We start from the raw sequence: 26,407 nt of genomic DNA on the forward strand, positions 1-26,407 counted from the left end.
ACATTGTACACTTCAAATATGTGTAGCATAAGGTCTGCTGCTTTTGCTTTCATGATACCAGACTATTCATACAACTATACATTTTTCAAACCCAATGCACGTGAGAAATATGAATAAACATTCGTCTATTCAATTGAAAGAAAACGAAAATCAAAGATTCAATAATACAACACTGAATATGAGCATTTCATGAACAGCTGAATTAGTAATATAATATTTTTATGTGGTGAAAATGGAGAAAAAAAATACTGACATAAATGATAGAAGAGTGTTCATGACTATAAAGCTCAACGACATGCACTGTGAGCTAGCATCAATTATCAAGCAGTATACATTTTTGACACAGAGAGAGTGCAGGAAAAAGCCTAAGGAAAGACTGACTCATTCACATGATGCAATTGATATCGCTGCTGCAGCATGATTTAAATATTTATCTATTAAACCCACACTACTTCCTGTTGACGATATATTAGGAATTCAATTAGTGCACAGTGACAGGAAATTATATTTGAGTTACCACAACAGTGTAGGGTCAATGCCTTCATGGAGGTAGAAAGAAAATCTTTCTTCTCTATCTCCACGATGCCTTGTATGTCAACTGCACAAGGCAGGTTGTGATGTCATGGGATGTGGCAATTATTCATCGACGACTTTTCAGAGAAGTTTGAAAATAAATCAGAAGTGATACATTGTACTATAGTTACTCATACACACCTTTGTTGTAAACAATTTGAGATGCTAGATAATGGACGACATCCTCCCGACTCATTTGTTCTAATTTGAAAACACCCGGCCTTTCCAGTATACTGCGCCCTCTGCGTTGTCTCGGGCGTTTCTTTTCACCCGGAGATATCGATGCGCTTTCGTTGTCTGGAGTCTCCTCACAAAGAAAGCTCGTTCCATGGGAAGTCGTCTTTGTTGAATTTTGACGATTAATATAGAGTAAAGTTGAGTTGTTTGAATTGTTTTGATGAACCGCTCGGCATTTACTTACTCGACACATGGGTGAACTTGCAGAATGTGTCACTTGTTCTGTGCTTTCGCGAACTTGTCCAATATCGTTCAGAATTCTCATTCCCTGTCGCAGAAAATACTTTCTCTTGATACATGCTGACATGTCTACAGTCCCGTTTAAAGGACTGTGAATCAAATTAAACTTGTAACGATCAAGATCATTCCAATCTGATATCTTCTGCTAGTGACCGCATGTAAAGTAAGTGAATGGTATGGATATGGTATCGTCTGCAATTGTATGTGTACTACGTCATCAGTTTGAGACTTCCCGTAACTTGTCCTTTAACCCCACGTGTTGAGAAATATTAGCACGCGTGTATCAACCGAGAAGGCCAGCTTTCATATTCACTGAGGTCAGTGCTCAATCAAATGACAATACTGTCAGCTCACAGGTAGCACAACATATCATTAAGTATGTGTCGCTCCATGTTTCATCGCGTTCAGTGTTGTTTTGAATTGAATTCTTCGGTTTAAAGTTCATGATTATGCCATTGTATTGGGGAGCTGAGTTACAATATGCACAGGCACTAGACACGTCGCTTCATGATCGGCACTGATTCACAGTATACAGAGAGAGCTGTTTACTGTGAATCAGTATCTATCGCGAAGCGACGTGTCTAGTGCCTGTGACACCAAGAACCTAGTCCATAGCCAAGTCTCCATGTTGTCTTGTTCGTTTGTCAGTACATAGTTTAATAGTGGGTCAATATTGTGATCATGTAATATTGTATAGGGACAATTTTAGCACCACCATTTGGTAAATTTCAAGGATAAGAAGTACACTTCCAATACTGGAAATAGAAGTACAGTACAGAAGTGTATGAATAATATTTGATATTATGTAATATTCTGGTGGCAGTGGCATCAGAATGTGTATGGTATGTATAAGTTTTAGTGATTTTAGTTAAGAAGAAGGAGATTTCATTATTTTGCTTGGTAATTTACCTGTCATAGCCAAGAATAGGGTATGTTATTACTAGTAAATACCAAATATTCTGCCAAATGCATGATGTAATGCCTAACTCAATAGGAGCGTCATAACAGACCAAAAGCACCTTCAGTGTGTAGAAGTGGTTATGCAGGCAGAGATTCTTAGAGGTTATTATCCAATATTGCCTGTTCCAATGTCCAATCAGCATCCATGTCTTCGGTGCTGTGTCAGACACTCGATTTTGTCTTGTCGCACAAATGACACAAATGCTGATATGACACATAAAGGAACAGGTAATACCATTGGGTAATATGGGTATGTCGGATTTATCATGTGCCCATGCCCAGAATTTTTCAAATAATAGGAAAAATCTTTGACGGGCCTTTTACTTTTATTCCACCATGTGCATAAATATGGAAATATTTATGTAAACAGTCTTCAGTCATAAACCATTCAATATTTCCACAGAAGTCAACACTATGACACATGACAATTTCTCTGCATCTCAGTGAATACCATGGGATAGGATAATGGGACTTGGAAAAAGGCTGCTTGGGAAGAACGTTTTATGATACAATATGTTATCAATCCAAAACTCTCCTCTGCTTCAAAACTTTCTTGATTTCGATTGCACCCGATCACTGTATGGTGTAGTAAGAGGTGGCCTGTTTGTTTGTTTACACTGAGAGTTGCCATTTCAACAGATGTCACACATTCCACGGCACTGTCACACCAGGTGCTCAATACATGTTCAGAGGTACCATATACTGTGCTGTGTGACCATTCATTTTTTTTGCTGAAAGCTGTTTTATGTTTGCGCACCCTAAATGGAGAACAGCAGCAATTTTGTCTGTTAACTTGCTCACTTTCAAGCTGCAAAAGTAGTTGGGGGACACTCCAAAGCTGAAGACATTGCATATTGAGACTGTTTCTGTGACATTTACTGCAAAATATCATGGCTGAAATTTGTATTTAGAAGTAACCAGGATGGAGCAATATGGGCATGGGCATATGATAATGAGGGCTATTCAATAATATCTGTACACAAAAACAACATCCAACTTGCCTCCCTAAAAATATGGGAACTTGTTTGTATCATCCTATAGCATGATGGCTGCGGATAGTTGTGTAGTGCTTGCCATCTCTTATTGAGGTTTATCAGTACAAGATACGTCATGTAAGGCATCTAGCAACTGCCTGACTTGAGGGAGTTCAGATTTCACACATTATAGCTTCATAAAAGTAGTGTGCTTTTAGTTATTTTTAAGAGTCACTATTGAAACTTGTCCCTTTCATAGAGCATATTGACCAAGTCAGTTCCTCATTCAACTCTCGTTCCATGGTTTCTCTAGATACAGGTCCTTGAAAGTCAAGTCCTTGAATTTCAAAACATCCGGGAAAGTGATGGAAAATCGAAATGCACCCATAATTTTGGAAATTTGCTAAACGATTAGTCATGATATGTGAAAATGATATTTCCTGAAAATGATGCCTTGAAAATGGCATTTTGGACGGCAAAAAGTCGTTGAAAGTTAGTGAAAAAGTCCTTGAAAGTTCAACAGTGTCTTTTTGAGTGTATGGCCCATGTATGATCCTCTATGACACATGTTTACACACCGGAAGACACTTTTTCCTTCAAAAAGATCGTGATATTTCTGGAAATATAATTCATTGAGTGGCAGTGTTATTTTGTTGCTCTTTTTTTTACTTTTTCTCTTTACTACATACATTGTCATAATGGAAAGCTTTGTGATGCAACCTTGTCCTACATATTGCCACTCACTTCGTTTACCTCCCTTTTTGTTGACAGGAGCACTGAGACCATGGCTAAGAGTATAAGAAGTAAGAGGAAACGCAAGTTTCGTGCCATCAAGAGAGAGAAAATTGGGAAAAGAGAACTGGTGAAATTGAAAAAAATGCTGGGAGTGAATGAAGACGGAACCATTGACGCAGAGATGAAGGACATTTGCACAGCAGGTACAGCCATATTGCCATTTTATGTATGGAGATTAAAAAATGGTATATCAAGGGAAATAAAGCTTATTCCTGTAGGTTTAATCATGGACCCTGGAGCGAGATGCATGATCAAGTAGTTCATAAAATCACATGCTGTGAGGATAGATAAGTTTATGCAACTGCTTGTCATACTATATAAACACAATCAGCAATTCAAAAATCATCTGCATTGTAAAATGTACTGACATAATGTCATCAGGGCAACATACAAATTCTGACTTGCCTGACAGTATTCCTTGGTCATTATGTCATAGGAAATACCATACTAACTATATATTTCTAAGGATAGACGGATATATTTGAATAAATTTATGCATAAGCAGAGGGTAAAAAATGTGATAAATACTATATAGAGTAGACTTCAAACTTGTATGCAAGGGATGTACAAGAAAATATCTAGAAATTCATCTGAGCAAGAGTCTGCCTTAATATACACTAACTTTGGGATATTCGCAAATAAATAGTATACACTGACTGTATGGATAATTTTCATGTTGGTTCAGGCTGGTTTCATTTCATTATAAAATTTAGGAAACTGATAGAAATTATCAGCTTTTCCCATTGTATTTCACACTGCCAACATTCTAGTTCTGTCAGATAATCACTAATTTAATTTATTTACAAATGACAGTCAAACTAGCTAAATGTATCTTCTCCCTCCGAATACAGGGAAAGAAACCTGTGAACAAAAGTTACACCAATTAAGCTGTTGCACTCATATAGTCCGGGTCAGCTCCAAAATTGGAGACTCATTATGATAATGTATTCCGGCATTCAGCCAATCATCGACCAGATTACATCATTAATAAAGTACGGGTCACGCTGTGTCACAAATTACCCACCAAGTGTGATCGGCAGTTTTGGGCCGCTTATTAAGCCCCTGTCTTGTGAATTTCGACAAATTTCGACAGTCAACATAATCCACGTGTTCTGCAGAAGGTCTTGTCCAACAAGGAGTCCGATTAGTGAACAAATATTCGAAATATTGACGATTCATTTCTACCCCAAGTTTATCGATTTCGCTCAGTACCGAGAATCATTTTGTGGATGTTCGTCATCTCTATTAGAAATACTGTTATAAAGGTTATTTGTGTAGGTACGCGTATAACATTTTGCAAGAAAGAAGAGCAATGTCAGAGCTTTAGAACGATACCTGTTTGTAGTTGTCAAACGCAGACTGAAAATGGTACGCGATTTTGAAAATGTGTTGACAGAGTGGCCACACAACTGTTCCCCATACGGTAGAATTTGTATCGCTGCCATCTCCGACACAAATGGGGTATTCTGAACAATCTGTGTAGGTACACGATTTATATTTCGCAGGACTTTAAGCCAGAGTCTAGGAATCACAGCGATATATGGGGTTTGGTTGTCTTAGCCAGAATAAAACTGGTACGCGATTTTGAAATTGTGTTTTGACAGAGTGGCCACACAACTGTTCGACATTATGACAGAATACGGCGCGGGAGTTCGACACAGTATGGCGTACGTAACGAAGGACGCATGTGGAGGTTGCCAGGAAATACAATTTTTACTGATGGCGCGCTGGCCGCTGATTGGCTAATGAGAGGGGGAAAATATTATGGTATAGCACTCCAATTTTGGAGCTGACCCGGACTGCTCATATAACATCTTGATAAATACAATCCAATTTTTTACAAAATTTGTTTTTATGTAATTCCAGTTACCAAACCTTCCAGAAATGGCAAGAAACAAGATGACAGTAAGATAGACGTAGATACAAAAGCACAAGGTAATATGTGAATACTTTACTACATACATACACAGAAATTCACTCCACATTTTTTCTCACACTATCTCTCTGACATTGATTTAGTCCACTTCATAGATCTTTCAGTCATCCTTGTTACACATGGTCATGTATTTCATTTTCAGTTTTTGATCAGCACAATTTGGCAGCAGCACCTAACTGTCAGTTCATAGATATTGTGAATCTGTGTAACCCAATAAAAAGGACGGATCAAATAGTACAAGACATCATCAAAACGCCCTTGCAGCAGTTCTGTCCCACTGGTTTATGATCATGAAAACAGATTGGGACAAGATCATGATATATATTTCAACATGTGCAATATTTCTGTTATTCAGGTGAGAAAATGGAAGTTGATGCTAAGCAGAACAAGGATGATTCACTGTCAGATGAACACGGTAATTACCCAGTCTGGATGAGCAGGAGAAAAATCAAGAAAATAAGAGATAAAAAGAGGAAGAAAATAAAATACGCGTGGTGAAAACTACTTTCATCATATACAGATAACCTTTTAAAGATACATTTATTGAAGAGACAGAACTCATCAGTTATCACACAAGGTCACCGTGTACATGCACATAGTACATAAGTTTGGCATTGTCTGTGTACACTGCTTGGACTAATGTTTAAAGCCAACTACCGAACTTAATTCCCTTCTTCAACTTGTTGTTGAAATGATATTTTCTGTTTATAGATCATGACAGTTTAATGGTTCTGTAGAACCAGTTCCCATATCACTCTGTAACAAGTGAAGGACAATAGACCTTCAGAGTTGCTAAAGTCACAATGTACAGTACATTGATAAGAGTCAAGACACTTCTCATAATTTTCCTTTTTAGCCAGTATAGACTATAGTCTATAGAAGCTATTGGGATGGGTATCCGTCCGGCGTCCGTCGTCAGTCTGTATGTATGTATGTATGTATGTCCGTTTGTGAGGCGTCCGTCCACTCAAATATCTTGAGAACCGCAGTACTTACTGATTTGATATTTGTTGTGTATATGAAAAATATGATTTTGAGAAACTAGTTTTTTTAATTTTTTGATATAATTGAAAATAGGCAAATTAATGCCTTCATAACCGCTGGTCAGACAGCTTTGTTATTTGGTCTACAGGTCCCTAGGGACAACCCAACTTAGATTTGTTCAAATTGTGATGAAATATGCAAATCTGTATTTTTAAGGAATTTTTTTGTCATTTTTGGTCAAAATTTGACTTACATTGTATGTAATTCTTGTACTGTATAAACCCTATCAATTCACCCAGAAAAAAATAATTAATATGATTTTAAATAATTGAATTAATTAGGAAATCATCAAAGCCAAAATAATTTTAGTGTAGAATTATCAGAAAGTTCAACATTTTTTGACAGTTCATAGTGAAATGCTTACCATCTTGGAGGATTAAAACATGTAAAGGCAACTTTCCTGAATCCCAACTTTGACATATTCTGAACCGTTATTTATTGTGCCCTGTATGTTATCTAAAAGAAATTGCTCAAAATAGTCAATAGAGATAGAGATAGAGATAGAGAAAGTTCTAAAATTACTTTTTGAGGAAAAAAATAGAGTGGTCAATTAAAGAGTGGTCAAAGTGATAGGGTTTTTATGGTAAAGCTGGGCTGTAAGATTCCTCATGTGCTATTTATAGCAATTATGCAATCTGTGTAAACAGTGCAATGAAAGTTACATGATTCCTTATAATGCTTTTGATGACCTTAAACTTCTTAAGTTTCAAACATTTGTCTCTTCAGTGTGCTTTCTCTGAGTATGTACAGTCTCAACTTATCATGTTCAACAGAACTCACAGTGTTAATCAAAGATATCCACCTTCTTCATCAATACAGGTGTCACAAAAGGTTATTCTCTACATAACACAGCATAGCTCTGTCAACTGTTGAGTTGCTTGTTCTTTCAAAACCGCTGGTCAGACAGTTTTAATATTTGGTTTACAAGTCCCTAGAATGACCTAAGTGAGATAATTTCATACAGTCAGGAAATACTTAATTTTGTATCCATCATGTCTATAGTAGCTTCAGGGACTTTGGCCCTATGTTTATCTGAACTCGATGATGGTACAGATAAGATCCTGATATGAAATACTGTGCATATTCTGTTTGTTAAACATTTCAAGTCTGTGACAATTTCAATTGGAAACTACTTGTATTTCCACATAATGTACACAATTCTATTCGAGAACTTTGAATAAATATTATGTCAGGAAAGGCTTGAAAGTCATTACTGCATTATGCTGAGGTAATACATCAGGGCATATATTTACATTTGATACCCCATTATAATCATTATGGAATTCAGCAACAACCAAACTATGTTTGGGACAGTTTGTCAAGTGAAAAAAAAAGCTATAATGTACATCACTTGCGGTGCCTTGTGATAGAGTCTCTCAACTCCTTTGAATGTTTGGTATTTTGCTACATTTTCAACAATCGTTTAATCCATTGTTGACTTGTTCATTTCTCACTGAACAGTTACTTTGAAGGCAAATTAGAAAAGATTTTGATCAAATTCTTGTGATGACACTGTGAGATATTTTGCCATTCTATTGGTACAGAGTCAGAGAAGACCACAAAAGTTACCCAAAAGAGCATAACAGAGTTTGGCTGCGGAAGAGAATATCTCTGTTGTCAAATACAAGTGGTCAGTATCACAAAATTGTGTACTTCAACCCACAATACACCAAGGTTGTGTGAATACTTCAAGTCAGTTTCAGTGAACTGACAGTCTCAATTCCAAAATACTGACACAACTTCAAACATAGGGGAATTTAAATTGAAGTTCACAAATATTTGAATTATAAGACTGCCCATCTCTACAGATGCCGGTTTTTTTGCATCTTGGTGCTTTACCCTTACACACTTGGGTGTGCACTTGGTATACTGTGGGTGAGATTTGTATGCAGAAAATTTATCACATTCATTTTAAAGAGTGTACATGGTTTTTCCACAAAATTCGACGCATGACTTAGTGTGTCTCCCTTGCAAAATCGTAAAGAATGACATACGGACTCAGTGTAGTTCCTGTAGAACAGCGCCCTCAGTGGCGTAGCTTGCGGTTGTATAGAAGTCCACGACCATACTTTTCACTTTCTTTTTCCTTTTGAGAACTAGCGACAACGAAAAACCATGCGTTCAGTGTAAGAAGTTAATGTTTCTGTCAGTATATTTGTATTAAAGTGAACTACAAAGGTTGCTGGAAAGTTCAAATAGTGGGGGAAGTCTGTAATTTACTAGGCCAAATAACATATAATAATATATTTCCGGTAGTCCGACCCATCGTTACCTCAAACTTTTCCCCGGCCTTTTAAAATTTTGCGCATGGTTTTGCCAAAATTTGCTGATTTTATGGATCGCATTCAATAAATATCAAAAATTGTAAAAAGTTCCCGATCGACCTTACCCTGTTTCCTGAAGGCATGCAGGCATGTTATAAAAACATCAATATTTTTCTGTATTGAGACACGTTTGCTCCTGCAATATACTTGAAACGAAATTTCGAGGAATGCATATATTCTCGTGTATCCAATAGATTTGAAATTTTAACTTTAAATTCAACAATGATGTGATTTGGTAATGTGATGAAAAATGGGTTTTGTTGTTACGGGCGACGGTACATAAAATAGTGCGTTCATCCCGGAGACAGCAAGTTACTCGATAATTGCTGATAATTATCAGCAATTATCTCACTCTGTGCAAATAAAGGGACAAGTTACTTTTTGACGCAAGTTATTTTGTTATTTTTGCGGGGTTGTTTCAACACTTGAGTGAATGATGGCTTATCAGAGGGTCAATATTACCTACTCAGCATCACGAGACGGGAATTTGGAACGTTGCTTTCCAACCTGATGGACCTGGAACTTTGTCTCGTGGCAGAAAACTGCAACTCGGAAATGGCTGACTGTCAGTAACGTGATATAACAGCGAAGTTTACAATGTCGTCATACGAGATGATGACGTAAGAATAGCAACCAAAATGTTTCCCTATATCTAGGCTTTCCGAAAATATATCATTTAAGGGGGTTCTGCCCTTATTAACCACTAGAGAATTGTTAGCTTAAATAGGTCATTTTCTTGTCTTGGAACCTTAAGTCGCCAACGCGGATTAATAAACGGTAGAAAGCATTTTTATTTGTTTTGTGTGGCAATGGTTTACTTTGATTCCGTCTATCGTGGATGCATGCATGGTTGAACATGACTCGGGTTGAGTGGGCATTAAGGTAGAATGCGCTTTGGCCGGTGACAGATATTCGGACTCTCAAAATTTTATTATTCTTTTCTGATCTACCACTTGTGGGGCTCATTTAAAGCTCTTGGAGTAAGATAAATTTCCACCCTCTAAGGTTTTCGGAAATTGGAAATTGTATTTTTTTACATGCATGAATGACATAACATGCATAACAGGGATGGCGCTAATTTTGAATGTTAAATATCGATAAATGTTTAAGTAACTTGTTTCTCTAGCACCAAAATTTGCTCGGCGACCTGTAGTTTTTATTCTCGATTTGGTTGAAAATGGTTGAAAGCTTCATTGAGGAAAGTTTGAGCAAAGGCTTAAACCTTTTACTTTCGAACTAACTTATTTCGTTCTTAGTTCACATAGGGTAAACTTAAACATAATAATTTCATTGAATGACCTATTGCAGACTATCATTATAGTACCTTGTGCTTTTTATCTTCAAATTTTGTTGATGATTCGATAACTTATACGATACTTAATTTTTTTAATTCTTTTCTAACATACGACCCGTATCTTTGTTGGCGCAGAATATTATTATAAGCTGTAGTATTTGAAGCACCCGATCCAGGGGTGTCAAATGAAACAAGCATTTTCATCGCGAAAGACATTATGCCTTTCTCGACTTGGATGATAAATATTTTCATAACCGATGATTAATTTTCACGCAAGTAGGATATAATGAGATCATCCAAAATTGAAAGTGATTTTATGACGTAAAGAGTTTACCTTCCTTCCTTCGACAGCGATGGTGTGATCCTAAAGTTTACATCATCTACTTTAATGATTACATTTTCTCTGTGCGACTGCTTGTAGCGAACATCGACAGACAACAGAAGAGCATGAATGGTAATCGTTCAATGGCAACGTCAATGTCACTATAAAATATGTCGATGCTGATTCAATAATGACCGTAATGATAAAGTATTTCATTTTCTTTAAAATTATGCGTATTTAGTGGATAGTGACACTGACGTTGTATTTTGAATATGTTGCGTGTGCTGTTCGGTCAATTATTTCAGTTCAATCTATAGTTTTTTCTTATATTTATTTATTTATTTTGATTTGTCTATTTATTTTTTTATTTATTCGGGTTTTTGTAGGTTATTTATTTATTATCTGTTACTTATTTGTTTGTTTCGTTTGATTGATTGGTTGTTTAAGCTTATTTATTTTTTAATTTATTTGTTTATCCTTGCTTCCCGGCCCAGCTTCCCTTGGGCCTTGCGGTCATGCATGGCGCATGCGTACGTATGCAGAAACTTGGAGTCAACAACATCATAGCCTAATCCCTAGACCACAGTCGTTTGGAGAGCTATTCAGCGCTGGGACTATTCGCCCCATAGACGAGAGTACAGAAGCGAGAAATACCCCAAGTCTGGAAACAGAATGGCTATAAAAACCACGCCATGTCACATTCCGTGTCCGATTTCACTGTGAAAATTAGCAAGTTCATCTATCATGCAACCGTCGATCGTTCCCTACCATTCTAAAAATTCATACCTGATACTTTATCTGATTCAAAAACGCTCGTTTCGTGTGATTTTCGGCCGAATTCGACGGACACCTCGCCAAAACCTGGGGGTGAGCAACATTCCGGTCACCTCACAGTGGACGTTGGGCACCTCCACTTTACTGACGTTAGCGCCGCGTACCTATGAGGGGTGACTTGAAGGTTGTTCATGCCTTATGTTTTGGCGACGTGTCTTCTGAATTCGGCCGAAAATCACACGAAAATTCATACCTGATACTTCATCTGCTTACAAAATGCTCATTTCCTGTGATTTTCGGCCGAGTTCGAGAGACACCTGGCCAAAACATAAGCGTGAGCAACATTCCAGTCATCCCTCATGGGTAGGCGGCGCCAACGTCAGTAAAGTGGAGGTACCCAAGAGGTGACTGGAATGTTGCTCACCCCAGGTTCTGGCGAGGTGTCCGTCGAATTCGGCCGAAAATCACACGAAACAAACGTTTTTGAATCAGATAAAGTATCAGGTATGAAATTTTAGAATGATATGGAACGATCGACGGTTGCATAACAGATGAACTTGCTAATTTTCACAGTGAAATCGGACACGGAATGTGACATGGCGTGGTTTTTATAGCCATTCTGTTTCCAGACTTGGGTATTTCTCGCTTCTGTACTCTCGTCTATGGGGCGAATAGTCCCAGCGCTGAATAGCTCTCCAAACGACTGTGCCTAGACGAAGTATTTTTGCCTTCGGAAATTTTTGGCTTTTGCCAAAGGACGAAGGCCGAAAGCGAAGCATAGGCTAACAACATCAGTGAGTAAACTACAGGAGATCCGCATCGTGTGGAATGACTGAAATGAGAATGCACGACTGCAACAAAAGAGAAAAGGCGGTCTACTGTTGTTTTTAAGTGGTGCAATCAAAGGTACTACGATCGTTGCTTCGCAAAGCCCCGTGATACAAGAAGTAAGCGACAATTGAAGCGCCTGTGAGTACAATAAACGGCGCCTCAGACATTTCCTGCTCATGTTTGCCGCCATCTTCTTTGCAACCTCATACTCAAACATCACAAGATTACATTATTACATCAACGCAGCAATTTACATCTCATACACCTTAAAATCAGATTAGACTAGTTTAGTTAATAAAGCTTATTGATGCTGGGCTATTCTGGTTAATATAAGATATCGAAATGTTTTATCTTTCTTCTGTGTGTACCATTTCTGTTGAACGAGGAACACATAACATGATGACGTTTCCTTGATGTACGCATGCAGCATCGACCACTGCACTTTACCTGTACCTACCGTAGCGGTATCACCTACTTCGGACTGCAGTATTCTAGTGCATAGTGGACCGCCAAAACCTATTTTGTTTTGAGAAGTGATCGTTAGCGACAGGATGGCACCAATAGGACCCACTCCAAAGAAAGAGAAACCCAAACCTCTGCAGCAACAGCCTATTATACCAGAACCTGTAGCTGAGGTGTGTAATGTAGATGCAGACTGTACTGTGGAACACCCTGTGTACCACCCAGTGATTTCTAAATAACAGCGAAGGGAGCGCTCATGGCCCTAGGACCACCCCAACTTTTCCCATAGGGGCTAGCTGTCCTGTGTAATGTAATGTAATATTTTGCCATGTTCAGTTCACACTGTAATGTTTAACAGGGAACAGTGTAATATGGATGTTCAATGTTGTTGTTTTCATTGTTGTTTATGTTGTTATTGGGTAATGAAATTGAAAAACTCAAATATTGTCGTGTCGATTCATTTGTACTGTTAACTTTCTAAATGTAACTAAAAAATACAAAATTACAGAGCTTCCAGGGCTTTGTTTGAGGTGCCAAGAAAATAGGGTACAGCGTGATCAGGAGATTATCTTCCATATGAACTAGTGTGACTTTTAGTAACCATTGTTGGTTTTCGTCGTTTATGTGGAAAATGCAGACAAATATTTATTTATGCATATTAATAAGAGGAAAACATGATGTCATTTGCGATCAGTGCTATTGATCAGATGTAGTCAGAACCCAGATAAGAACTAGTGATGAATAGGGCTGTTCACAGTTGATGTCATTGTTCTCTCGTTAATATACAAAAATAAATATTTGTCCCCATTTCTGGATTACGCTTTTGAAAAGTATGCATGTAAGAATGATGAAAATACATCTTAGTAGATGACTGCAAGTGTAACAATGAATATTAAAAACATATTCGCAACTCAGACTACAGGCTGCAAAAACAGCCACGCATGTAACATTGATATAAAATTTGTCCGCATTTCAAGCAGCAGTGTCCGATGTCATGCACGTACAGCGATATTTAGAAACAAACCTGTAACTGTGAACAGGGCTATTAGCTGTTTGTCCAGTCATGGTCCTGTTGACTAAGTGCTGAAGTGTTTATAGTAATTGTTAGGATGACACACATGTATTGTGAGTCAGTTGTATATATCCATATCTTTTACAATTTACAGCCTATACAGACCACAGCCATTGTCGTCATACATCCAGGGTCCACAAATTTGAGAATGGGACGTGCTTCAGATACCATACCAATCACCATACCTCATATCATTGCGAGAAGACACAAATCAATTGGACAGACAGTCCAGGAAGATTACACCATACTTAGATATGAAACAAACGTAAGTTAGGCCAAGAAAAATAAAAAGTTTGTTTTTCATCCTAGCGCATGTCAATTCAGACCCGCCACGTCAACCTTTTTTTCTGCTCATGAGGAAATAAAATACAAAAAAATAAACGCAAAAATACGAGATGATTGCACATAACACAGTGCTGTATAAAACAGAACTGTAAACAAAATAACTGACACTAACATTCCATTCAGAACTATACAAATATGCCACTCTTATATTACACTATCAAAACTGTGCATTGCTGCACTAAAAGTCAAACCGCAGAACTGTTGCTATACAAAAATAATTAAGCAATATTGCTGTGGATTTATCTCTGCGTGCATTCCTATGCTGTTTTCATGTTTTTTCCGCGTTCTTGTTGATTGAAGAATAAAAAAAAATTTGAGAGAAAAAAAACGTGTCACTGCATCATTTTTGAAATATGTCCAGGATGAGAAACAAACTTTTTACTTTTCTTGGCCTTACACATGCTAACAGTGATTATTGACGCGGACTGAACCCACTCGGCATCATCTCAAGTCATTTAATCAAAGTTGCAACACTAGGCATTGGTATGCTGATCAGTACAATTTGTGTGTTGCTTCATTCAAATCAAGTCAGAAAGGATAGCATGTGCTGTTGAAATAAGTACAGAAAGACAGTTTGCTCTTCATCTGATCAGTCAGATTATGACAGGAATAACTGTGTTTAAAAAACCAATGATTATTCTGGGATTTTAAAGCAATTGATAAAACATATTTACACCTTTCAACTAACTTTCTGCTTTTTGTGATAATCTAGCATTCAGAATGTGATCAACAAATGGAAAGTGGTCTGAGGAAAGTCCAGCAAGCAATATGGACAAGGCAGATGTCATCGGGGCACAGAAGACTACCAACTCCACCAGAACAGGTAAAATACCACATATACAAGCTGCTAGATCCAAGTAGTTAGCAAGTAAAAGTGTCTCACAAGAAAGTATTGCAGTAAGAAAGAAGAAGGTTTGAGAGACACTTGCGATGTTGAGTCACTTTTGTTGATAATTAAAATCCAAGATAAACAAGATGTAGATGTCTTACAAGGAGGATCATCCCATACAGGAAATTCTGTTTCCTGTAAAACAACCAAAATCCGTGAAAAACCTTACTGCTGTAAAATTCTTTTGAAATTAAGTATTTTATGAATGTGTATGTGTGTATACGTATATTAAACCACGTATATGAATACTGACAATGTATTCAACTTGTGCATTGCTGATTTTTCACTGTTGAAATTGTTTCACAACAAGTTTTTTTGTTTTTCTACCATGAACGCAGGTGTCTGCGTACAATTCTACAGTCATTCCACAAAGATTAGATGATAATTCTGGTTTGAAATGGACAGACACTCAACACCTACCAGATACTGTAGTTGGTGAAGAGGTGAGTACCTCTGAAGTTTTATAGTAGTAATGTTGTAGTTCTGAGAATTCAGCCCAGATGTGATATAAAAAGAGATAGTTTGTATTATGTAGTCAATTAGGCTGGTTGTATGCCTTACTACATCTACAGTCCTGTATTTTGAACTGTACTGGTACACATACTTTCATCATATGTAACATTAAAACAGCCATATTTTAAGGATTTTATAACAAAAATGTTATTGCCAGGTTTTCAATACAATCAGATCTGTGCATTTGGGATGTCGTTTTGAGTAATTAGCCTATTTCACAAGAGTCCTGCACACACAAGATAAATAATTCAAGTTCAACCAGTTAGCCCAAAACCTATATGCCCTCCATGGATAGGTTTTACTGCAGTTAAGATATCAACAGCATAATCAATCACAAGAGTTTGTGATCACACACAATGATACAGCGTGTTCTTGTATCAGTAAGATTCATGGTATCTTCAAGGCAAACCTTTCTATGTATTTTGACAAGATTTTTCACTAGCCATTTGCATAGTACATGACTAGTAAATCAAGGGATTGACAACTTGACTCTTCTTTTGTCAAACTTTTGCTAGGCCCTGTACATCAGCCCAGAAGACTGTTACAATTTTCACAGACCGTTCCGATGTGGAGGACTCAACCTACATCAAGGTATCGGCGGCTCTCTGAGTGTCGTCATGCAAGACCTTGAGGTCATCTGGAAAACAGCAATTGAAAGACATTTGGAAATTCCTATCAAAGATTTAAGGGTTAGTTAAAGAGTTATAAAATGCTAACTTTATCACAAGTTGAGTTTGAAAATCTCTTACATGTGTATTGTATGTTTTAAAAAACATACTTCTTTCTAGTCTGTTATATTTGGATTACGCGGTTTAACAAGGTGTCTGCTAGTGATACTTGTGACACAAAAAGTTCTCTTGAATAGATAGTGAAATTTCAACACTGACAGAAGCCAAGGTCAAGGGAATTAACATTAATCATACTGTATCAGATATAAAGTTTGATGTTTTAAACCTGCAGTAAACAGTATCTCTTTTAACCCATTCTGTTTTACCACCTCTCATTCCTGGTTGTTGTTCCTCTATCCCACAGCACTACAGGGCAATTTTACTCATACCAGATATTTATCACAGGCCACATGTCAAAGAGCTGATGAATTTGCTCCTCAACAGACTGGGTTTTGGTGCTGCCATTGTCATACAGGTACTGTCTTTGTTGTCAAAAATACCAAACAAACAATGTGAAATACACAGATAAATGAAAAACACAATTACAGCTTTATCCTTTACGATAAATGTTGATTATTTCCATCCAAAAGTGTTGTCCTTGAAAAGAAAGTATCCGATGCCAGTCACAGCTTTATCACCCAGATCAGAATATCACAGTAAACCAAGGAACATCAGAATATCACAGTAGACCAAGGAACACTTACATGTACAATGAATAAGTGAATTCATGAGATATTTGATGACCTTTCTCATGAAGTCTTCCTTACTGAATGTATAAAATAAATGAGGTAATATAGAAAGTGTTGAGAGTGTTGATCTGTTATCAGTTACTGCAATCATTTCTTGCTTTCTGTATCTATGCTTGTCTTTTTTTCTGATCAGGTAAATTTGCACTCTTAAACATGCTTTAGATTACATACTTGGTATTTTTCTTTTATCCAATACCTAAAAGACACAATGAAATTCATTCACAATATGCTTTCCACTGTGGATAGAAACGTATGTGTACAGGGTTGTTGGCATAAGAGTTAAATGTTTTTTGTTGATTCTACATCAGCTCTTCTCACCGTTTGACTTTGTTTTGACAAACAGGAATCAGTTTGTGCCACATTCGGTGCAGGACTACAGAGTGCTTGTGTTGTGGATGTTGGAGATCAGAAAACCAGTATATCATGTGTGGAGGATGGACTATCACACAGAAATACCAGGTATGGGTGACTTGCAAATACATGCTTTATATTTCTATGTGACAAATGAACATAGATATATTGCCAGTATACTGCAAATTTCTCATAATATGAAACATTCTGAAATTGGATAATTTGAATATCTCTGATATGATATCTTCATAGGATACGACTTTCATACGGAGGGAGTGATATCAGCCGTTGCTTTGCATGGTTGCTAAGCAGGGTGTATTTCCCATACAAGGAATGTGACTTGGCCAGTAGAATGGATGCCCTGCTGATGCAAGAATTGAAAGAAAGCTTCTGCCACTTGGACCAGGTGAGTAACCTTGTCACTGAAAACAGTAATAATGGAATTGTCTATGTAACGATGCAAATATACACAAACCTGAAATTCATTCATAAGGCTGTCTTTTCCACAGTGTACAAGAACACTTTATGTTTACAAAGTCAGCATGTTATTGTACAGTAGTATATTACATAGGCCAAGACTTTCTGGGGATGTTGCCCTAGCTGAAAAGCTTATTTTTAGTGGAACCTGTATTCCTTACCTTTTGTCTGCTCTTACCATTTCCAGCTAGAACACAGTACACAAGGTAATTGAATTTTAATGAGGGAAAAGTGTAAGACCAACAGTTTAACCTGTTCACCCCTACCGGTAATTCCTGGTAAACAGGTCTACATTCACCATTGACAACAATGGGTTTGGGCCAAACCATGGTGGTGAAAGGGTTAAAAGTCTCTTTTCTCATATACTTTACACAATTAACTTCTGATCAAACGTCTATTAGAGTTGATTTGTGGTCGTTTGTATAAAGAAAGAAAATTTCTTGAAAAAACAAGATTATGAGCATTTTATGGTAGTTTTGGTGTGGTCCAATGATTGCTGTTTCTTAAAATATTCTTTGATTAGTTGTCGTGGATTTACTAATTGCTTTGCAAAGTTATCTGAAGTATCAGTAAAAATTATCTGTCACAGATTTGCTGTAATTCAGTCTTGGTAAATTGTTATCTGTGTCGCGTGAAATGAAGTTGTAACTGTGATCTGGAGGAGATATTGTAATGCTCTTTTTACTGTGATTGTAGGACATCTATGGAGCACAATTACATGAGTTTCACATCCGTCAACCACACAAACCCACCGTACTTTACCAAATCAAACTTGGAGATGAGGGCTTGCAGGCACCCATGGCCATATTTTACCCACAGACATGTGGACTTGTTGGAAAGATTTTGATCCACACGCAGCAAAGGAACCAAGGAGACCCTGAAGATCCGCATGATGAGACCTACCTTCTACAAACACAAAGTAGAGAGGTATGGATGCTTCCTGATCATCATACAAACTACTGACACTCATGAAATTCCCAATACTGAACTCACAGTCGATGACAGGTCATCAAAGACAACCAATAAGTCGCACAGTAGCTGATATCATTTGGCTGATGAAAAACACCTATCTCTGAATGACCAACCATGCAACTAACCACTTACACACAACTACTAATCCAAGGACAGATAAATTTGTCATTTCTTTTTAACTTGTTCACCCCAATTTCCTGTAAACAGTTTCACACTCACCGTCAATAACAATGGGTTGGGTCAAACCATGCTGGTGGCAGGGTTGTGCTGTGTATCTTCTGAATCATTTGGCCATTTTTAGCTTGCAACTGTCAATAAACTTGTGCCTAGAAATCTTGCTTGAGCGTTATTACCTGTCTAAAATAATTGACTGTTGAATGTCCTCTTTTTTCATTTGTCAATATCAACTTTTATATGTTTATATTGACACCACGAGGGCAGTACATGAGTATCATGCTGTGCAGTCTCAGTTTGAAACCTAACTTTTTTCCCCATACACTTTGCCTCGACAGACAAATAAACCTAAATCTGGTGCCAACACTGACACCACCAGCCAAACTCAAGAAGGCAATGGAGGAGCTGCTGATGAAAAGGCCAAAGCACCGGAAAAGGTGACGGAAGAAAGAGAAACAGAGGAACCTGAACCACAGATATCATCATCAATGTCCAAGAGAATGGCATCAACAGACTTTAATGATAGACTGCCTGGCTTAGATGAAGCCATACTACACAGTATCAGCTGCTGTTGTGAGTATCAATGATGTCACCAATTTGTATCAGTGAACTCATACCAAATACAATGTTGCCAGACTCAATACGGATGCAACAAAAAACATTCAGGGAAGCCATGCATAAAAACCATCTTTTTCGTAGATGATGCCAAGTAATGTTTGTTTCCTTCTCATTCTCTCAATTACAGTACAACCTGTCTAAACTTAATTGTTCAAGGACTGAGAAAATTGATCGCTTTGGAGAGGTGTTCATTTTATAGAGGTTCTTTTGACATAGAGTTCTAATTGAATGGGACTGGGAAAAGGGTTCAGTTTAGACAGGTTTCCAGTTTAGACAGTGTTCCGTATAGACATATTTTACTATACTTGTAAAGTTGTAATTAACTTGTGGGTTTCAAAATATTCAAACAAGTATTTTTATTACTTTGTAGCATCTGATGAAACAAAAAAGAAAATGTATGCCACAATACTAGTGGTAGGTGGTGGTCTGCTCTTCCAAGGAGCTCAAGAGACGCTGCACTACAGAGTTGTTTGTGGAATACCACAGCACTTCAGGCATCAAGTTGAAAGTGTGGAAGTACTTTGTAAGTCAAAGGTGAGTGGAAAAGAACGATAATTGCCACAGAAGTTATGCTAGTCTTCAGCGATATTGATACATGGAAATTTTGATACTGTTAAGCCATTGTGTGTATGCCCATTGTCCTTTTCAGCTAGAACGTTGAACGGCTTTGCTGACTCTAGGATAACCTAGCACTGTTAAAGGGGTATCTGTCTTCCACTCTGCAATACACATAATTGATGATCCAGACAGGCCCACCACACAGGACTTTTTAGCTTGTAAAAATAAGAAATGACACTTTTCTTAAATTTTACAAGACTTGGAAATTGTTCAGATACAAGAGGTGACCAGATTGAACTATAAATGCTCACGTGTTTCATTGTATATTGCAGTTATGTGTAAATTTGAACCTTTGCTACATGTTTGCAACTTCATTGAAAGTATTATGATCAACATGATAAACATTATATTACCAAGCCCTGCCCATCGCATTTTGATTGGTCGAGCTGAACCACGTGACTGACCACAAATACACAGTAATGGTTTGTTTACATGCCCGTGAATATGAATAATAAGCTTAATTACTCAAAGTATCGTAACTTTACAGCTCAAACGTAAATCATAATCAATCACAAAATAAAATGAAGCACTTGTAGATCAAGTTGAGATACGTTTTTCCAAAAACATCTCCAGATTTGCCAATTTTTTACAGCGCGCGTGACAGTGCGTCACGTATTGCTCAGTTTCTGGGGCCCAGTTGTCGTTTGCTCCTGAAATTTTCGGAAATTTTGACGGTTTTCTTGGGTTCGCTGATAATATAATGGAAATAACAGACTCTGCTCTGACCATTAACGTTTATTTATGGGTGCGGGCTCGAGGAAAGCCAAATTAACGGGCTCGGCAAGCCTCGCCCGTTAATTTTTGGCTTTCCTCTCACCCTTGCCCACAAATAATGTTAATGGTCAGCACGTCGCCCGTTATTTCTATAATATTCACTACAGATTAACTCTATAGGTCATTAAGTATTCAATATGTAATTAGCTGAAATAAAAATAATTAATTTCTTTGACTGCTATCATTGTATCACCACTTTATATAGCAAGTGTAATTGCCTTTGTTCAAGTCCTTCAAACTATATATTCCAAACTTTGAAAGCTCATTAGATATGCAAACTATAAATTAGCTGACATGAAAACTTAAGTGCGAAATGACTTCCAATATTGGTATAACCTGGTATAATCATCAATGTACATAGCATGTTATGCCAACTTTGATCAAATAAATCCAAGTATATATCCCTAATTAGGAAAGTTAATAAATACACATATTAGGAATTGGCTGAAGCAAAAATGCTTAATGCCTTTCAATAATGTTAGCCTACATAATAGTATCTTTAATGTACATAGCAAGTTTCATCAATTTTGGTCATGTAAATTCAAATATATATCCCTAATTTCAAAAATTCATTAAATATGCAAATTAGGAGCTGGATGAAGTAAAAATGCTTAATGACTTTCAATAATGTCATATCGTAGCATCTTTAATGTACATAGCAAGTTTTGTCAACTTTGATTTAGTCAATACAGATAAATATCCCTGATTATGAAAGTTCATTAAATATGCAAATAAGGAATTGGCTAAAGTTCAAATGCTTAGTGACTTTCAATAATGTTCTATCATAGTATCTTTAATGTACATAGCCAGTTTCATCAACTTTGGTCTCGTCAATTCAGATAAATACCCCTAATTAGGAAAGTTCATAAAATATGCAAATTAGGAATTGGCTGATGTAAAAATGCTGAATGACATGTAATAATGTTCTATCATAGTATCTTTAATGTACATAGCAAGTTTCATCAATTTTGGTCATGTAACTTCAAATATATATCCTTAATTTCAAAAATTCATTAAATATGCAAATTAGGATTTGGATGAAGTAAAAATGCTTAATGACTTTCAATAAGGTTAAATCATAGTATCTTCAATATGCATACCAAGTTTCGTCAATTTTGATCGGGTAAATTCAGATATATACTCCTAATTAGGAAATTTCATTAAACATGCAAATTAGTAATTATCTTTCACGTCACCCCTTAATATCTTTCATAGCTGATATACCTTGGTGTGATCAACATTTGTAGCAAATCTCATCAAATTGTGTGCATTCGTTGCCAATATATATCCGTTTTCTCTAAAATCATTAATTATGCAAATGAGCAAAAAAGTGAACAAGTCACACCCACCAAAAACTAATCAGTTCTTGCCATTTGCAAACTGAATCTATGTAACAGATTTGATTCTGATCGATCTGATGAACTGTTTTTGAGATATTGAGTACACAGACAGACAGACAGACAGACAGACAGACAGACAGACATCGCTGCGACATATGCTTACGTGTGTCAACACGTTAGTCTGGTTCCCTGACCCATTTCCCCGGTAGAGGGCGTGGGGAAATATAGGGTCAGGTACCGGCTAATGTAAACATGACGCTATTGTGTTAAAATAAAACAAGCTGTGATTGGATGAAAGTAACACTTGTAACTTTTTCTCATCTTTCTTGGGTTTCGTACTTTCAGGCTCACTTGACACCAACTTCTTGTTTGTACCACAAAGCCGTGGAGGTAGAAAGAAAGACTTTCTACCTCCATGATTTAGCCACTGTGATTTAGCACACCTCTGAATACTTTTAGAACGTCGACATGATGCCTGGCATTTTTCACGAAATTCGGACACCATTCTATCCATCGAAATCAATCGTCGTTCACAGTTCCAACAAAGTTTGCTTTCAATTAGCTGTGATATCGCAGCAGTACTTGTGGCGTGTATCGAACGTGCTCGGGTCATTGGGGTCACGCCACAGTCGGCGATGACCTCAATGAACCTAGCGCTATCGATACACGCAACAAGTACTGCTGCGATATCACAGCCAGCCTTCAATCACCTCTATTTCCCCGTACTTCTGGATTAATCCTTTCAGTTTATGTTTCCCGTCTCGTGTGCCAATGTTTTTGGTTCGGATACCAGTGTTCAAACATAATTCTGATCCAGTTGACTTTTGACCGGCGTTTTCATGGTAGCAGCCATATTTGTTGTAGCATGTTCTCTCCGTTCTGTCAGGTGACTAATCTCCGCCATCTTGAACAAAATTCTGTTCAAGATGGCTACCTGGTACCTGACCCTATATTTCCCACGCCCTCTACCGGGGAAATGGTCGGGAACCAGACTATCACACGTGCGCTGAAAACAGCATTCTGTCACCTCAAAAACTGATGGAAGCCATGAAATCACGTGTCAAGGGTTTTGACCATGAATTACAGCAGTAAAGACAGGCACAGAGCAGGCAAACTTTTCTCAAATTTGTTGTCTGCTGCCAATGCCTTGCATGTCATGCTATTATTAGCAACAAACCTACACTTGCAATCTTTACTGCAGTAGGCATGATAGCAAACATCATTAAAAGCAAAGCCTTGTGTATGTTCCTGGCAATGTACACCCATGTAAACACCCTGACATGTGTATTTCTGTTTTGTCGTCATTTTCCAGGATTTAGACCCAAGGCTGACGTGCTGGAAAGGAGGAGCTGTTTTATCTTGCCTGGACACTTCTCAGGAACTCTGGATAAGACAGAGAGAATGGAGACAGTTTGGACTCAAAGTACTCAGAGAAAGGTCACCATTTGTATGGTGAAAATGTAACTTTCTGAACTCCTGGTGGTGAATTGTCAACGTCTGCAATCACGCCAAAGATGTGGCATATCAAGGTTGCATGTTTAGGTGCTCCTGAAGGACAAATCCTGTCAGAAATCAGATACTGTAATCATTTCACCCATGATTTTCAACATGCCTCACTTTTAGCAACATTATGAAGTTGTCTTCAGTGAGTTGGTGCAGTTCCCTGAAGGCTTCACAAACATCAGAACTTGTGGTGTGAGGCTATGAGTCAACGGACAGGTCAGGGTGTTTAGCGCTACATGTACCATGTATAGATATGGCTGTTCAGGCAGTGAAGATGCAATGACAGTATCAGGCAGGAGATAGTTACACCAAGATGTCAGCAAAGTAACTGTTTTGAGTGTCAGGGAAATCAAGCATTGTCAGCCTGTGAGGGCAGTAGAGATAGGAGAAATGCAAATTAATACTGGTGTGTCATTTAATGACAACAGGAAACTGCATGGGCTGATGGGACAACAGTTTGGATGAGATGCATAACATTTTTTGTCCTGTTTTTTTTCTATGTGCGCAATTAAAGCCTGAAATATCTCAGATAATTGTTAATGAAAGCAGTGGACTCTTTAGGGCACTGTAGGCCGTGTAGTAGATCTGTAATGACACAACATTAAAAGCAAGAACTGTTTCAACAAGCACAGTTACATGTAGATCCTGAAATACTTGCAGTAACAGGAATTAAAAAGAGGTGGCTCTCGAGGATATTGTAGATCAGTAATAACACATCTCAGGATGCTAATGGTAAATGGAAAATGATTAGTATGACATCAGGAGAGTTTTAATCTTTCTATGGTCAAGAGATGTAAGTGTTCAACAATGCTGAGACACAAGTTTCTGATGATAAGATCTGACATGTAAAATCTTCTTTAGGACCCTTTGATGTGACGTAGTCAAACTGGTATACTGCATCTCGCCCTGTTGGTGATGTGCATGAAGTATTGCTATTAGTACCTTGATGTGTTGTTGCTGTTGTACATGCAAACAAACAACAGTGAAATGACCATTCAGGGTTACTGAGAAAAGAGAGTGATGTCACAACTTCTGTTACAGCCTCCAAAGGAGTTTGTACCATTGATTAACAGTTTGTTAGATATTATGGTTTTGCTCAAAATATGGAGGTTGACATGTAAGATATGATAAGAAACAAAGAAGGGGCATATTTGCTCATAAACAAATACAACTGAGTGAATCTGAAATAATGCACTTCTTGTCAAGATTCTATACCATTTAAGTGGAAAATGTGTACAGTATTACTTTTGACGAGCTATGTTTTTCATAAATGAAATAAATTATGTACAGAAAGATACTTTGTCCAATGTAGACTTGAAATAAATGTACGATGTACACTTTTTGATCATACATGGTCATGATGTGTTTGTTTCTTCTGCAGAAATCTCAAGTTTCAGCATCTACTTACTATTTGGATGAACTTTTAACTCACATGGTGGCCTTACCAGTACGAACTGTCACAGAGCAATAAGGGTATAGACAACAGCAACAACTGTCCGTTGGGTTGAAAAACTTAAGGTTAGACAGAGAAAAATAATGTGGTAATCTCATTAAACCTTGTCACCAGTGGGGCTCAATTAAAGCTAAGGAAAATAAAAGTTTGTTTCTCATCCTCGTGCGTGTCAATTCAGACCTGCTGCATCAACCTTTTTTTCTGCTGAGGAAATAAAATGAAAAAAAAAATAAACACAAAATACACGACGATAATGCATAACAAAATAACTGACACTAACATTCCATTAGAACTGTACACATATGTCACTGTTGTATTATTAAGCTGTCAAAACTCTTCATTGCTGCACTGAAAGTCAAACCCCAGACGATACTGCTGTGTGGGGGTATTTATCTCTGCATGCATTCCTATGTTGTTTTCATGTTTTTTGTGCGTTCTTGTTGGTTGAAGAGTAAAAAAAAAATTGTAAGAGAAAAAAAGACCCGCGTCACTACATCATTTTTGCAATATGTCTAGGATGAGAAACAAACCTTTTATTTGTCTTGGCCCAAGGTAGTTCCAACTCGCTCCAGTACCATCAACAGTATACAGGATTTTTTGGAAAGTCTGCAGATGAGGAAGATAACACACACTAGGAAGCCAATGTCAGTTACCAGTTTAACCCTTTCACCACCATGGTTTGGCCTAAACCCAGTGTTATCAATGGTGACAATGGATCTGTTTACAGGGAAATGGGTTGAACAGGTTAAATAATATTGACAAATTTCTACATCTATGTTCAACTTTGAGAAGTCCTCTTTCACGGCAATGAAATGAATCTTGCCAGGTTCTGTCACACGTAAGATGCAAACACAGCTATAATTGACAATTTATAATTGAAAGATTCAGTATGTGTGGGCACTTTGCGATGGTCTCTCTTGCGCTCTGACCATGTGGCTAGGGTATTAAAGAGAAAGAGATTAAGGTACTTTAGCACTGATATTGTTACAATTCATTTTCTTGCATCTGTTGGAATGTGCACAGCCGGCTGGTATAATATACCATTGGTGTCATTCTAATGATAAAATTCCTGTCTGATGTCATAAGTATATTTTTGCACTCACAAGTTAACAAAGAAGAGCAAAG

The 26,407-nt window shown here is 37.4% G+C and overlaps 3 protein-coding genes across 7 annotated transcripts in view; 2 read left to right on the plus strand and 1 right to left on the minus strand.

The window, feature by feature from the left end:
* Positions 1-1,256, minus strand: part of LOC139134957 (mitochondrial mRNA pseudouridine synthase Rpusd3-like) — a 37,293-nt gene extending 36,037 nt beyond the window's left edge. The window contains exon 1 of the mRNA XM_070702070.1: positions 715-1,256. Coding sequence (XP_070558171.1) covers positions 715-1,117 — 403 coding nt within the window. The 5' untranslated portion in view covers positions 1,118-1,256. The remainder of the gene's footprint in view (positions 1-714) is intronic.
* LOC139134958 (protein LLP homolog) lies at positions 1,227-7,969 on the plus strand. Of its 4 annotated transcripts, none has more exons than XM_070702072.1 (4): positions 1,227-1,367; positions 3,756-3,922; positions 5,646-5,714; positions 6,071-7,969. In XM_070702072.1, the coding sequence occupies exons 2-4, from the start codon at positions 3,769-3,771 to the stop codon at positions 6,211-6,213; spliced, it is 366 nt and encodes a 121-aa protein (XP_070558173.1). In that variant the 5' UTR covers positions 1,227-1,367; positions 3,756-3,768; the 3' UTR covers positions 6,214-7,969. The 4 variants fall into 4 exon arrangements, with proteins under 4 accessions (XP_070558173.1, XP_070558172.1, XP_070558174.1 ...); XM_070702071.1 differs by having other exon boundaries at positions 1,279-1,406; XM_070702073.1 differs by having other exon boundaries at positions 1,292-1,426.
* Positions 7,970-11,862: 3,893 nt separating this feature from the next.
* On the plus strand, positions 11,863-25,179 carry LOC139134937 (actin-related protein 8-like). 2 transcript variants are annotated; one of them, XM_070702037.1, is made up of 13 exons: positions 11,863-11,977; positions 12,690-12,939; positions 13,933-14,103; positions 14,896-15,006; positions 15,411-15,515; positions 16,101-16,274; positions 16,618-16,728; positions 17,346-17,461; positions 17,606-17,759; positions 18,527-18,757; positions 19,315-19,549; positions 19,965-20,128; positions 23,639-25,179. In XM_070702037.1, the coding sequence occupies exons 2-13, from the start codon at positions 12,856-12,858 to the stop codon at positions 23,780-23,782; spliced, it is 1,800 nt and encodes a 599-aa protein (XP_070558138.1). In that variant the 5' UTR covers positions 11,863-11,977; positions 12,690-12,855; the 3' UTR covers positions 23,783-25,179. The 2 variants fall into 2 exon arrangements, with proteins under 2 accessions (XP_070558138.1, XP_070558139.1); XM_070702038.1 differs by lacking the exon at positions 12,690-12,939 and having other exon boundaries at positions 11,872-11,977.
* The last annotated feature ends 1,228 nt before the right edge of the window (positions 25,180-26,407 follow it).

The sequence above is a fragment of the Ptychodera flava genome, chromosome 6 (assembly GCF_041260155.1).
Source record: "Ptychodera flava strain L36383 chromosome 6, AS_Pfla_20210202, whole genome shotgun sequence".
NCBI lineage: Eukaryota > Metazoa > Hemichordata > Enteropneusta > Ptychoderidae > Ptychodera > Ptychodera flava.

Excerpts from the sequence above, each read along its gene's own strand:
- LOC139134937 (XM_070702037.1), top strand. The coding sequence starts at position 12,856 with ATGGCACCAATAGGACCCACTCCAAAGAAAGAGAAACCCAAACCTCTG. Across the intron at positions 16,275-16,617 it reads TTCCTATCAAAGATTTAAGG|CACTACAGGGCAATTTTACT; the intron begins GTTAGTTAAAGA and ends TCTATCCCACAG. Across the intron at positions 18,758-19,314 it reads TACAAACACAAAGTAGAGAG|ACAAATAAACCTAAATCTGG; the intron begins GTATGGATGCTT and ends TTGCCTCGACAG.
- LOC139134958 (XM_070702071.1), top strand. The coding sequence starts at position 1,384 with ATGACAATACTGTCAGCTCACAG. Across the intron at positions 3,923-5,645 it reads GAAGGACATTTGCACAGCAG|TTACCAAACCTTCCAGAAAT; the intron begins GTACAGCCATAT and ends ATGTAATTCCAG. Across the intron at positions 5,715-6,070 it reads CGTAGATACAAAAGCACAAG|GTGAGAAAATGGAAGTTGAT; the intron begins GTAATATGTGAA and ends TCTGTTATTCAG.